Below are 13,044 nucleotides of genomic sequence, written 5' to 3' on the forward strand. Positions count from 1 at the left end.
GTCGGCCGCCTATAGCTGCCAGCCTCTGACAAAGACTGTTTTCCTGGTTTAAATCTTTGTAGGTTGTTTATAGATATAAAATAACACAAGACTCATAGCACAGGTGTTGCTCCAGCCCTGGGTTTAGCTGGAGCCATGCAGGTGAGACATGGTGTCCCATCCTGAGAGCAGCAAGGGACAGTGGGACCTTGCCCTCCCAGGAGAGCCCAAGTGATGTGTGGGGACTGACCCATAGCCCCAGCAAAGCCACCCCCGGGCCAAGAACAACCCCGAGGGGTCAGCAACGAGCCCTGGGGCTGTGGGGACCCTGCACCTCCCCTCAGGGATGGGGACTCCCATCCCCAATGGCCAAGCAGCAGCATGATGTCACCTCAAGCTGCAGTGCCTGGCTACTGGCACATGTCCAGCCCGGATGGAGAGAGACACAATAAACCCCTAGAACCACGACATTTACCAGCACAGATTGCCCAGGGAGAGAGAAACCTGCCCCGTGTGAGGCAGAAGCAAGGCTCACTTCCAAAAACACAACCCAGGTCCCCTTGTCACCCTGCAGCAGAAACACACAACTCCTTTCACCTCAGTTGTTACAGAATTTACTGATAATCACCACCAGGATTAGAAGTGTCAGTAGAAAAATAAAATTTACAGAGTTCTCTATCATACAAAGATTTGTTCACAACAGCTGTGGGCGTTAGTGGGACAGGGAGTCAGGCGGTTCCTCAACCAGCCCTGCACAGAGGACGTTCGCACACAGAAAGCAGGGCCAGGAGTCTCAGCTCCAGCAGCAACATCTCTTCAGGGCAGGCGGCTTCTCTGCACAGTGTTCCCTTGACCAGTGCTCCTGGCCCAGGGGCTCACAGCACCGCCTGGCCCAGGACACCCTCAGCATTGACATTTTTACAAGCTCTTGGCAGCTTTTGGCAAGTTTGACAGAGTAAAGTCTACCGACACCCGCTGCAAACTGAAGGGATTCCTCCGCTCGCCTCATTTAGGATAAAAGAACACAAAGGGAAGACTAAAACGCTGTGGTGAGAGGGGAGGAATCTGCCAGCAGTCATGGAGCTCGTGCATCAACTCCAGACTGCTCCTCCTCCCCGTCTGGAGCTGGTTTTACCAGACAGGGAGGGCAGGAAGGCAGCCAGGGGAGCGGAGGATGCTCTGCGAGTACCGAGGTGGCACAAAGAACTCACCTCCAGCACTAATACCTGTCCAGACAGGTCAGCAGCTGATTCTTCGCCACTTATGCATGAATTCCCTGAAAATTTCAGGGCTCCTGGGCACAGAGAGGCACCACCAGCTCCGAGCACTCAACTTCAAAGCAGTGGCCAAGCTACCAACTCTTGAAGTGAAGCAGATTCCACCCCCCCAAAAAAAAACCCAGACTTTTAGGAGATGACAATGGGTAGAAAAAAGGTTTTCAGTCTGCCCAGCACTGAGTGGTTTTACTGAGCATTTTTTTTTTCATTTGTTCTGAGCAATTAACAGCTTGGATTTGTGTCCTGCCTGTCCCATTAACTGCAGAACTGTCCTCGTCCCGCACCACGTGACACACTGATAAAGCACTTTCCCAGTTGCAATCAGCTACTGAGGGCCATCAGGCACCAGGGCAGAGGGACCTCGGTGGGTGCCCAGGACACTGATTTCTAGCATCACCTGAAAGGTAAGGCCAGACCTGCCCAGTCTAAGTCACAATCCATCCAGGATAATTCACGTGAATGAAACCAGGCACTCCGAGCACACACCGTGTCTGCAGCCATTTGAAATACAAAGTGGGAAGGGGAAAGACATCTAGAGAGGTCATTGTTCCTGCTTTTTCACTGGGGGCAGAAGCGATGAGGGAGGAGGGGCCCAGCATTCCCCTGGGGGATGCCACAGTAAGAATCACAGAATGTCCTGAGCTGGGAGGGACCCACAATGATCATCCAGTCCAACTCCTGTCCCTGCACAGGACAACCCCAAAATTCACACCATGTGTCTGTGGGTGTTGTTCATTCGCTTCTTGAACACTGCCAAGCTTGGGGCTGTGGCATGTCCCTGGGGAGCCTGTTCCAGTGTCTAGCACCTCTGGGTGAAGAACCTTTTCCTAATGTCCAACACAAAACCTCCTCTAAGACCAGCTCTCTAGAAGCAGCACAGCACATGGGGCACTTCGAAGATCCAGGGTTTAGTATATGTTCACTCTGACCTCACACACCTAAGGAGAAGGATTCACATTAAAGTCTTTCCTAAAATGCACAGCTTTAGTCCCTGAATTTAGAGTAACCTCAGTAAGTACTCCTGGAAAACACCTCTTGCCCTCAGCTGTCAAGAGACCATTCCAGAAAAGTTAGTACATGGAGAGAAATTCTTTTTCATGATAAACATAGGGCCCTGTTGAGGGTTGTTTCAGCAGAGAGCACATGGGGTTCATGGCAGACAACTGGCCTTACGAAATGTTGCAGGTACAAAAGGTGAGCTGGTTTGGAAACCAGAGTTCAGCAAAAACAGTCAGGATGTGTGTCCTGGGATGGTGGACAAAGATGGTGCCTTCCCATAACAGCCCACACAAATGTCAGCATGGACCATGTAAAGCCACAGGCTGGTCACACCACATCCTTGGGATTCAACCGCAGCTTCCCCAGGGCCCCAAAAAACCAAATCCCCAGAAAGTGCCCAGCCAGCTACCTGAGAGCCCCGGCCACATGGCACGGCTTTGGGCCAGAGCTGAGAGTTACCTAAAAGTCACCGAAAACAAACTAAAATAATTCATTAGAGGAGACCCTGCTGCCAGTAAGGGTTGGTTGGGGGCTGTGTTCACATGGCTCATCCCTGATGGACATGGGAAGCACCAAGCTCCTCCTGGGACTCCCACAGGACTCAGCATCTCCTCCTGGGACCCCACACCCACACACTGCAGGTCGGATGCCAAAAACAGGATGTGCTCCCCACTTCGGGTCACAACAACCCGTGCCAGCTGTGCAGGTCTCACCAGTGCAGCCTCCAAAGCAGCCAGCGACGTTTGTGCATCAGTGAAGACGCCCTAATCTGCCACACCCACATAAACATGATCAGCAAGTAAAAGGAAAACAGAGAATTGAAATGTACGAATCTCCTTCAGAGCCTGAGAAGCAGCTGCACATGCTCACGCACCCCCCGGGGGTTTCCAGCATGGGCAGCAGCCATTCTGCTGTGCTGCGCCTCTTGGGCAGAAGGTGCACAGTGCGTCAAGAGCTTCACCCTAATAAAATTCACAAAAATAGCAATCCTTTTTACATAGATTATTTCCCCTGCCGCAGCATTCATAGTCACAGCTCTTGGCCATTAATTTGCACTTTCATTCATCTAAAATGATTTTTCCTTTTGTTGCTCCCAAATTCACTGCGACCAAGACCTGGTGTTAGGACGCTGGGGCCAGGGGGAGAACAAATTAAGTTTCTAATTTAAAATATTCACATTAAAAGAGCTTCAGGTTCACTGCTAACAAAGCAGTAAGAGGTCAAAGCATTAAGTGAGCTCTGAAGACACCACATCGCTCTAGTGCTGCCGCCACCCCAGAACAGATGGTGTCACATCTTCACCACGTCCTGTTGCTACAATTCATCACTGGTAAAAGATACGTGGGCCTCTTCCTCTGGAAGCCCTTTTCCCATTCTCCAGAGAAACAAAGCTTCACTTGGCACTTAATGTTACCAAAAAGTAACAAAAAAATCACAATTTTTAGCTTAATTTCAAGCCACACCAGAGGTAGGAGCAGGCTGTCACATATCCTTCAACCAGTGGAGAAGAACATGTCAAGTCATGGTCCATCATGATTTGCTTCAGAGCCGGTGCAGGCGACAGAACCTTTGCTTTTCTTTCGATTTGTGATCTCCAGCATCTGAGGAAGAGCTAGAGAGTGGCTAAAATGCGTAGAAATGAAACCACCACCACGCAGAACGTCTGACCCACTCCTAAAATTAGGGCTTCAAAGGGAATCATTTTTTTCGCTGCAGCTCTGTAAACTCCAGCAATGGCAGCACCTGTGGAGAGGGGAAAAAGCTGAAACATGAGTGTGTGACGGGTACTGCAAGACAGACACTGTTGTACCAAAAGGAGGAAGGGGGAAGTCTCAGAGGATCTGGGGCAGAGAACAGGGGGGGTCTGTGTGGCAGAGCCCTGAACCCCTGTGCACCCGCTGGCAGAAATGTCAGACAGTGTTTACCATGACAAACCTCAGCCAGTAACAAACACGCTGGTGGCAGTGGGTAAACTGGTGGTAAAACTGCTGCGGCCTCCAGAAGGTGTGGAGGTTGGGGCGGTTTTGGACTTACTCTCATCACAAGATGCTCTACAGCAGAGCCCACAGGCTGCAAGAATTACCCAGTTCTGGGCACAAACACCAAAACTATAAGTGTTTTTTCTCCAAGTTCTCAGAAACCTGAAAGCCCAGCTGACTCTGCACCTGATGAGCACGTTTGGTACCCCCATCAAAGGGCTCGATGGGTGGGATGGTCAAACTCTTTTAACGGGGGTAATATGGCCAAAACATTCATCTCCTCTATACCCTGGGGAAGGCTGCGGTTTCATGTGCTCCCGAAAGCAACCTCTGATCCCTACAGAGCCACCCAGTCAGTATTTTCGAGCATCTACCGTACTTGTGAGGATCCCGGCGGTGATGGGTCCCACGATGCCCATGAGGAGGAGGCTCACGGACATGAACCGGCCGTACTTGTGGTGCCTGAGCGTGAAGAGCGCTAGCAACGCGGCCGGGACGTGGAAGGAGAGGGAGGAGACGAGGGCCCAGAGGAAGACGCCATACCACATCTCTGTGGAGAGAAGGGCCGTGAGGCGGGCTCGGGGCCTCCAGCGCGGCGGGGGCGGGACGACCCAGCTCCAAGCAGACCCCGCGGCGGGGAAGGTACCTGGGAAGGTGGAGAGCGGGCTGGAGTAGGTGGTGGTGCCGTTTCCCACGCGGGGCACCAGGCGTAGGCTGAGGATCTGCTGCAGGAGGCCCCCACCGCCGCCGCCCGGCTCGCCGCCCTCCATCCCCTCAGCGGCCCCGCCGCCGCCGCCATCCGCCGGCTGCCCTTCCGCCCGCCCCCTTCCGCCCGCTCTAGCCAATGGGAAACGTCGCACTATGACAGGCAGTTCTCCCCGCCAATTCCCGCCCGCCAGGGAGCGTCCGGCCCTCCGCGCCCCGTCTCCACCCCCCACGCTGCCATGGGAACGGCGGTCGGCCGCAAAGGATGCCGGGAGCACCCTGGCAACGGAAGCTCCCGTCGGCGCGCGGGGTGGTGCTATTGGTTTGGGGGGCGCTCTAGCCTCCTGGTCGCACTCTCTTTACTGTTCCCAGTGCTCGGTGCCGCCTACAGAGGCTCAGTCGTCTTTCAGCCCACTAGGGGGCGCCCCGGCTGAGGCGGCGACACTCTAGGCCGCGGCGGCGACACTCTAGGTCGTGGCGGGCGGGCGTGAGGCGGCGGCAGCGGCAGCGGCGGCAGCGGCAGCGGCGGGTCCGGCACCATGTCCGGTAGCGGGTCTGGCAGCGGGTCCGGCAGCATGTCGGGCTCGGAGGAGTACTCCTCGGCCGAGGACGAGGACTACGTGCCTTCGGGTGAGCGGTGGCGGGCCGGGGCGGGGGGGGCACGGTTCCGGTGCCGGTCCCGGTGCTGACCGGCTGTGCTTGCAGGTGCCGAGTACAGCGAGGACGACGTGAGCGAGCTGGTGCGGGAGGAGCCGGAGGACAGCCCGCGGCCCCGCGCCAGGAGGAGCTCCCGCCGCCCCGCCAGCAGGTACCGGCCGTTACCGGAGCCGCCCGCGGTGCCCGGGTGGGAGAGCCCGCCTGGGCCCGTCCCGGAGCCGCCTCCGCCCGCGCTCGTTCAGCGAGGGGCTGAGAAACACTTTTCGTTGTTCTGGTTTAGCGTCAGAGATCCCTGTGCCAGCAGCCCTCCCCGGGAGCCGGTTATTTTCCTTTTAATGAGCCTTTTAAGTACAAAACACTTTCCGGTGCCTCATACGCACAGTTTATTTCAAGCCGGTTCCTGTCCTGCCCAAGTTCTCCCTCCCTCCCGGTTCCTGCAGTATCCCTGAGTCCATTCTGTATGTACAGACACATGCACACAGGTGACAGCCCGTGTCAGGGCCTGTCTGCTTCAGTGTCACCGTGTTTCCTCAACAGCATCATCTTTTAATTAAGTAGCTTTGCCCTCAAGATTAGGGGAAACCTCCCAGGTAGAATGTTTTAGTGAGAATACGAAATGCCGTGTTTCTTCACTCATGCTCACAGTTCAGTTCTGGAATAGTGCTTCAGCACCTCAGTACATTCCCTTTTTTTTTTTTTTGTCATCTTCTCCCAGGAAAAGGAAGAAAGGGGGTTTGCTGCTAGAGCCAGATGAAAAAGAGGAAGAAAAGGCTCAGCAGAATGAAGAGGAAGAGGAAGTGGATAATGTAGAGCAGATGGAAAGAAAGAGAGAAGAAGAAGAAAAGAAAAAAGAGGATGCTCTTTGGGCTAGTTTCCTTAGTGATGTGGGACAGAAACCCAAAGCGGCAGCTGCCACGCAAGTGACACAGGCAAAGAAGGTAACAGGGGCTGGGACCTTCACCCCGGGGGTGTGGGAAGGGCCTCGAGCTTTATGGCCCACAACGCTGGTTCTGGCTGGTGCCCAGTGTCCGTCAGAGCTGGGAAGAGGTTGAGTTTACCCCTGCCCCATCTGTTCTGTCAGCCTGGAGCCCCACCCCAGGGCAAACTGTAAGCTCCAGGTTTCCTTCCAGCTGAGGAGGTCTGTGGTCTGGCAGTACTGCTCTTGGAGCTGCTTTTCAGCATCTCATAGTGTTCTATGGAGCCCTGTTGGCTTCTCTGCCTGATCCTGCCTCCTCCTTGTGGCACAGGAGCAGTTCAACAAGCTTGGATCTGAGTTGTGCTTGTGAGTGCAGCTCTGCCCTGAGGCTTGTGCCTTTCCTGGAGCTCAGAAAAGGGGAAGACTCTGTGTGTGTAAGTGGGGAAGCAGAAGAGACCTGTGCTGACATCTGTGCTTTCTCCTTCATCCTCCTGCTGTGATGGCATCTGGAAGATGCTGCATGTTGGAATGGATATTTGTGAAAAGAATGAATCCACAGATGCATTGTTTTGGTTTCTCCTTTGTATGTTTTGTAGGCTGAAGAAAAGAGTGGGAACAAGCTTCAGGAGAAACCGAAAGAGTCTGAGAAGCCGAAAGATTCAGGAAAAGTGACAATCACCAAAGTGTTTGATTTTGCTGGTGAGGAGGTCAGGTAAGTTGACAGGTGTGACACGTCTGCGGGCTCGGTGCCAGTTGGGTGCTGCTCTTTGCAGGCAGGCTGGAGCTGTGCTGTGAAGCCGGGTGTATCTTCTCCTTTTTCCTTTATGTGCCTTTTTTCTTTTAAATCATGAGCACACACAGACCTCAAGGAAAACAAGACTGAGATTTTTCTGCCCGAGGGCTGCAGAGTATCCTTATATGCAGACCTTGGTCTTTGCTCAACTTCAAAATAAGCCTGCAAATTCACTTAGTCTTCCCCATCTGGACAGTGTTTAAAATGGTTGACAAAGCTTCCTGGTGGCACTACCACTGTGAAGGCTGAGAGGAGAGAACCCCACACATGGCCCCCCGGGGATGACAATAATGCATTTTATTCCTTCAGTCTAGTCCAAGTCTTGTGTTCAGGGCAGGGTATTTGCTGGCGCTTTCCTTGGTGTCCACTACAAAGATCTGCAGACAGTAAGAGGGGTTTTGCTAAATGGACTAATAGCTGACTCTTTTTATCTCTGAAACAGCAGAAACAAAGGTGATGGACTAGGTAAAATCATCCTTTAGGCCACGTTTGTCTTGCAAGGTGCCTCTGGGGATGTACTTCAAAAAGAAGCAGGTGTTTTATAGATGTGTAAGACCAGAACTGAGAGGCCTCGGTGAACCCACTTGAAATGTGAATACACTGAGACCTGGTGGTTATTACTGTGGTGTATTTTTTTTAATATGTAGCTGTAAACCTGTTTTTTTCGTTCGAGAACTTCGCCTCTACTTTTTGTGACAGCAGAGGGCAGCAGCTCCCAGCAGTAACACCCACGCTGCCAAAATCTGGAGAAGGGAGCAGAGCAGGGGTTTCCGCTGCTCTTGCTTTTCATGTCAGTGCTGCTGCTTGAAAAACCTGAGAACCACGAGTCATAGTAGCGACTTCCTTATTTCCCTGCACGGTCCAGGCTGTAGGAATACCCTTCATTCACTGGTGAAATGGCAAAGAACTGGACCGCTGCAGCTTTTCTGAGAGAGAGAATCCATCGTACCCTTTCTACGAAAGAAAAGCTGAATCTTTCCCTTGGACGGATAAAAATCTGTAGCAGAAATACAGACAGAAATGTTGTCTTTTGATATGGAGTTCCCTCCTTAGCTGACAGCTTGTTTGTCCCTGATTTATTTATTTATTTATTTATTTATTTATGTATTTATTTTAATCTGATTCAAATGTGATGTCCTACCAGGTGAGAGTAGCTGAAACTGTAGGATCGCAGGGCTGTCACACAAAAGTCTCTTGGGTTCTGATGTATCCCTGGATGGCAAATGGCAGAACTGCCTTCCAGGTGCTTTGGGGTTGCACGAAATCAGCACGCAATCTTATTTGGAGTCTGGACATGTCTGTGTTGTAGCTGAGTATTGTGTCTGAACACCAACACAGAAGTGTTTGGCTTGAAAGAAGAGGTTGATTTACAGGGAATCTTGCATTGTAGGCTTACTTGAGAACATAAGTCTTCCAGTTATGGAAGGGATTTTTTTTGGTGCATTTTTTTGTCATGTACAGGACCCTTTAAATTACGGAGCTACTGAAAACATCTGCCTTGGAGCTTCTTGTTTACTTGTCTCTATGAAAAGAAGGCCCAGATCATCGTGATTTAAGCATATCATTACTCAGGTGTTGGTCTGATTTTTGGGTGGCAGTTACAGATTAGCTTTACCAGTGCTGCTCTTGCTTTTATTTAGTAATATTAGTTGGATAGGTCAGGGAAACTTTCTGTCCTTCAAATAGCGGCTTGCCTTATGTGAACAGAACTTGTCCAGGGCTTCTAAGTTTGTACTTTTGACATCAGTATCTTATCTGTAATTTTTTATAGCCGTAGCTAAGTTAGATAAAGGCATCTTCATCTGCACCAGTTGCTTTTCTATTGTCTTTTGTACTGCTCAGTACTGTTTCCTTTGGAGACCTGAAAAGGAATCAATACAAGTTTCTACTAAATAGTGGTCAAATAGGCAAAAGCTGGAGCCTGGGCAACAATGAGACACTAATCCTGAGAACCACCAAGGCCAGCGTATGTTTTGCTCACAGCAGATGCTGACTGTAACCTGTTGATACAGTAACAGAAAGTTTGGAGTGAGGTCTGGAGGGCTGTTTTCTGCTTGTGCCAGAGTTACAACATGCTATTTTCTCTAGCTCTTTGATGACAGAAAAATCCTTCAGTGTTTTTTTTCCCCCTAGATTGTTTTTTTGTGATATTCAAAGCTGAAGCGTTTGTGTTGTTTGCTACATCTTACATCTCTAAATGCATTACACTGTTGGCTGTGGGTAGGATCTAAGGAGTTATTGCTGCTTACAGCTGCTGGTACTTTCCTGTAACGGCAGAAGGTGAGGGCCAGGGTGCTGCTTTTGCTTTAGAAGAGCAGGAGATTGTCTTTGCACAATCCTAACGTCTGCAAATGCTTGGAATACCAAATGCTGACTTCCTTGCCTGAGGAAGCAGCTGGCAAATTGTTGGTTATAAAGGCCAACACACGGTAGTTGTGTGTGTGTGCGCATTTCTGGACTGAAAAGAACTGAAATGAGAGAGCTGTCTCTGCTGCTTTCCTTTCTAAATGGTTTGAGGCTACTTTTGAGCGTTGTTCTTTTGAAAGCTTGAGAAGAATTTAGATCAGTATTTAAGCACTGATAGATTCAAGGCACAAATTTCGGCAGTCTGCTCACTGAAGCTCTTAACAGAAGATCATTTAGCCCTGATCTCATGTTGCAGAATGATTTATTTTCTCCTGTAAGAAGATGATATAATCTGTCTTGCATGATTGGAGTAGCAGAAGCCTTCTGAAGGAAATCTCCAGCTACAGGGCTGTGCTAGAGTAGCAAAAGACCTTCCTCTTGAAGCTGTCAACTCCCCTGTAGGTTATTGTTGCACTTAATGTCCATTTTGATTAGTTTGTGCTTGTATCAGTTGTTAATGCTGAACTTTAGTTTCAGAGTATTACAAATTACCAGTTACCAAATAAAGAATTAAATCAAATTATTAAATGCATGATTTGATATTACCTTGTAGAATCAGCGCTGTTGAATCCTGGAACTAGAAACAACCTTTGGCTGATTTCTGTGTTTTCCAGTGGTAACACTGCTGTCTTTTCATTCCACCATGGTGTTAAATAGATTTGGCGCAGCAGGTGACTGTCACCCAAATGGCTGTAATTGAGGGCAGTGGGAGCAATTTGCAAAGGCAGTTCACTGTCTAAATGGAAGTTCAAGTAATTTCTCACTGGCAGAGGAGATTGAAGCCCCTTTGAAACCTCAGGTTTATGCACTTGCCTCACGATGCAGGACATGTGGTTGCATTAATAGGGAGTCGCATCCCTGGTGCGAAGGCTTATCTGTTGTAAAATGTGGTTACTGTATGATGGGGCTTGTTTTCTCTTTGACAATCCAAACTACTTTGGCTCTTGGCTTTCTTTAAACTGCTGCTGTGCTCACTGTATCAAAATGGTTCTTCTGTGTTCCTTCCATGAAAATTGACTTTGTGTCCATCCAGGACCACAGCAGAATGCAGCTCACACACATCAGCTGATCCAGCCCTGTGGTGTCAATGGCAGCATAACAACATGTGAGGGAAGAGCAAAATCATAGAATCATTGTAGTTGGAAGAGAGCCTCGAGATAGAGTCCAACCATTAACCTAACTCTAAACTCAGGTCATTGAATGCTAGTGGGAGTAGGTTTTAGGTTGAAACATTACTGTGTACCTTCATTTGGCTTGTGGGAAGCACAAGGAAGCTGAGAGGTGTGCTGGTGTCTGGCTTAGAGGCTAATTCATGAATGGGAGGCCTGCATTTGACACCCCATGTTGTTCATACATTGCAAATTCCAACTAAAGGACTCAAAACTAGAAGCTTCATATTTCTGTGCATGTGTGCTTTGTTTGTGTAATTTAAATCCAAAACTTCACACGCTCGTGTTATTCTTCTGATGGGAATGCTTTCTGGTGGTACAGAGTTGCTGTGCCGATAGTGTTGTGTTGTGTTGTGCTGGCAAAACTGTGGCTTGTGCTGCTTCAACGACCCTCGCCCGCTTCCCCCTGTGTGTGAACAAAGCAGCCAAGCCAAAGCAAGGCCGTAGCCAGGCTCCTCTGTCTGTCTGTCACTGGGGAGAGCCCTGCTCTGTTCCTGAAATCTGCCGGAGTGTTCATGTCACAGCTCCCTTTACCTTTCCACAAGACTGTCGTCTCCAGGAGTGCCAGTTTTTGGGATCCAGAGACTCCCAGCAGGCTGGATGATGGTCTCAGACCTTCAGCACTGTGATCCCTTCCTGCCCTGTCCTCACCACTGGTAGGTACCAAAGAGCAAACTTCTCGGACGTGATTGCTCCTGACATCTGGAGAACTTGCAGACTGGATTTTGCTATAACCCTTGAGTTCTTTTCTTGAACTTCTTTCCTGTGCTTGCACACTCTGAACCTGTTTCTTTCAGCGCTCTCCCGTGTCTGGCAGGTGTTCCTGCGATGTGAGGAATTCTTGGCTTCTCACCACATCTGGGGCCAGAATTGTCATGCAAGCTGTGTGGCTGCTGGCAGCATGCTGGGCCTGGATACACATAGAAATGTTTCAGGAAGAGGTTTCCAGATCCCATCTCTGTGTCTGCAGTGTGAGCTCCCTTCTGCTGTCTAGATGCTGGGATAAGTGAGTCCAAAGAGCCAACTGGTACTTTCTTGCATGTTGCATGTCGTCTTCCTGCTGAGCAGCTGATAAGCACTGAAGGCATCATTCTTAGTGATGTGTCAGAAATTGCCAGATCACAGAGCCCTGAACCTGAAGCATTTACAGCCAGGGAGCTGGGGGTTTACCTAGGACCTGGCACAACGGGTTAATGTTTGTCCAGTGGACTCTTCAGCTACTTTCATATTTGAAGGCTGAGCGGATGGGTGAGATTCTTCTGAGTTTGACTGAAGCTCATTTGAGGTTGAGCTCGTAATCTTTATCTACTTCTTAAGTGCCTGTTTCCTGATTAATTCAGGCTGCTTATGAAAGTGTTCCTCGATGTTTGCCTGATTAAAGCTTACTGTTGCTTTGTCTCAGTGCTGGAATGCCCACTGGGAGAGCTCTCAGCTTAATTTCACAGCCATGAAAACTGTCTGACTTACGGTGGTCTTTTTTTCCTCACTTCAAAGGATAGATGATGACCCAATTCCACAGATATTGTTTGCTTTTATATTGCTTTTTAGGTGGGTTTTAATAAGGCATTTAGTCCAGAGGCATATACAAAGGTTCAGAAAGCTCTCTGATGTGCTTGAAGTCCTTGAAGGCTTTATGAATGTAAAGAGGGAAAATCGTTAGGTTTTCTGCAGAACTTTCTGTCCATGTATCTCAAAATGCTTTTTAAAGAAGTGCTGCTATTCCCCCTTTGGGAATATGAAAACTGAGGCATGCCGGAGTTGATGACACCCACTGATTCACTGGGACTCCTGGATCTCATGGCTCGGGACACCAGGGATTCAAGCTTCACCCAGGCATTGTTTGTACAAAATCAAATTGGGAAAGGCCGGTGTCAAACATACAGGATAATGAACAGTGTCGTGCTGCCGGATATAATGAATACTTTAAAGTTCATATAGTTTTGTAGAGAGAACTGGGCAAACTCATGTCATAAAAATTTGGGCTGTTACACATGAGATGTCAACTCCACCTCTGGATAAGGGCTGTTGATTCTTGTAGGAGACTGGATTTGGGACTTCGAGTAGCCTCTGGTCTGCCACAATATGACTGATTCTTATTTGTGCATCCACCGTGCTGCAAAAAAAAACATTTTGTGCTGGCTATGAGTGCTGAGCAGAGTTGAGA

The 13,044-nt window shown here is 49.6% G+C and overlaps 2 protein-coding genes across 2 annotated transcripts in view; one reads left to right on the forward strand and one right to left on the reverse strand.

The window, feature by feature from the left end:
* Positions 1 to 577: 577 nt before the first annotated feature.
* Positions 578 to 5,048, reverse strand: TMEM170A (transmembrane protein 170A). The gene is made up of 3 exons (XM_065848449.2): positions 4,881 to 5,048; positions 4,614 to 4,784; positions 578 to 3,998 (listed from the first exon to the last, which is right to left on the reverse strand). The coding sequence occupies exons 1-3, from the start codon at positions 5,002 to 5,004 to the stop codon at positions 3,868 to 3,870; spliced, it is 426 nt and encodes a 141-aa protein (XP_065704521.1). The 5' UTR covers positions 5,005 to 5,048; the 3' UTR covers positions 578 to 3,867.
* Positions 5,049 to 5,412: 364 nt separating this feature from the next.
* Positions 5,413 to 13,044, forward strand: part of CFDP1 (craniofacial development protein 1) — a 64,095-nt gene continuing 56,463 nt past the window's right edge. Inside the window, exons 1-4 of the mRNA XM_065848140.2 lie at positions 5,413 to 5,569; positions 5,645 to 5,747; positions 6,312 to 6,534; positions 7,109 to 7,224. Of these exons, the coding sequence (XP_065704212.1) occupies positions 5,479 to 5,569; positions 5,645 to 5,747; positions 6,312 to 6,534; positions 7,109 to 7,224 (533 nt within the window). The 5' untranslated portion in view covers positions 5,413 to 5,478. The remainder of the gene's footprint in view (positions 5,570 to 5,644; positions 5,748 to 6,311; positions 6,535 to 7,108; positions 7,225 to 13,044) is intronic.

Source organism: Patagioenas fasciata, chromosome 13 (assembly GCF_037038585.1).
Source record: "Patagioenas fasciata isolate bPatFas1 chromosome 13, bPatFas1.hap1, whole genome shotgun sequence".
NCBI classification, from domain to species: domain Eukaryota; kingdom Metazoa; phylum Chordata; class Aves; order Columbiformes; family Columbidae; genus Patagioenas; species Patagioenas fasciata.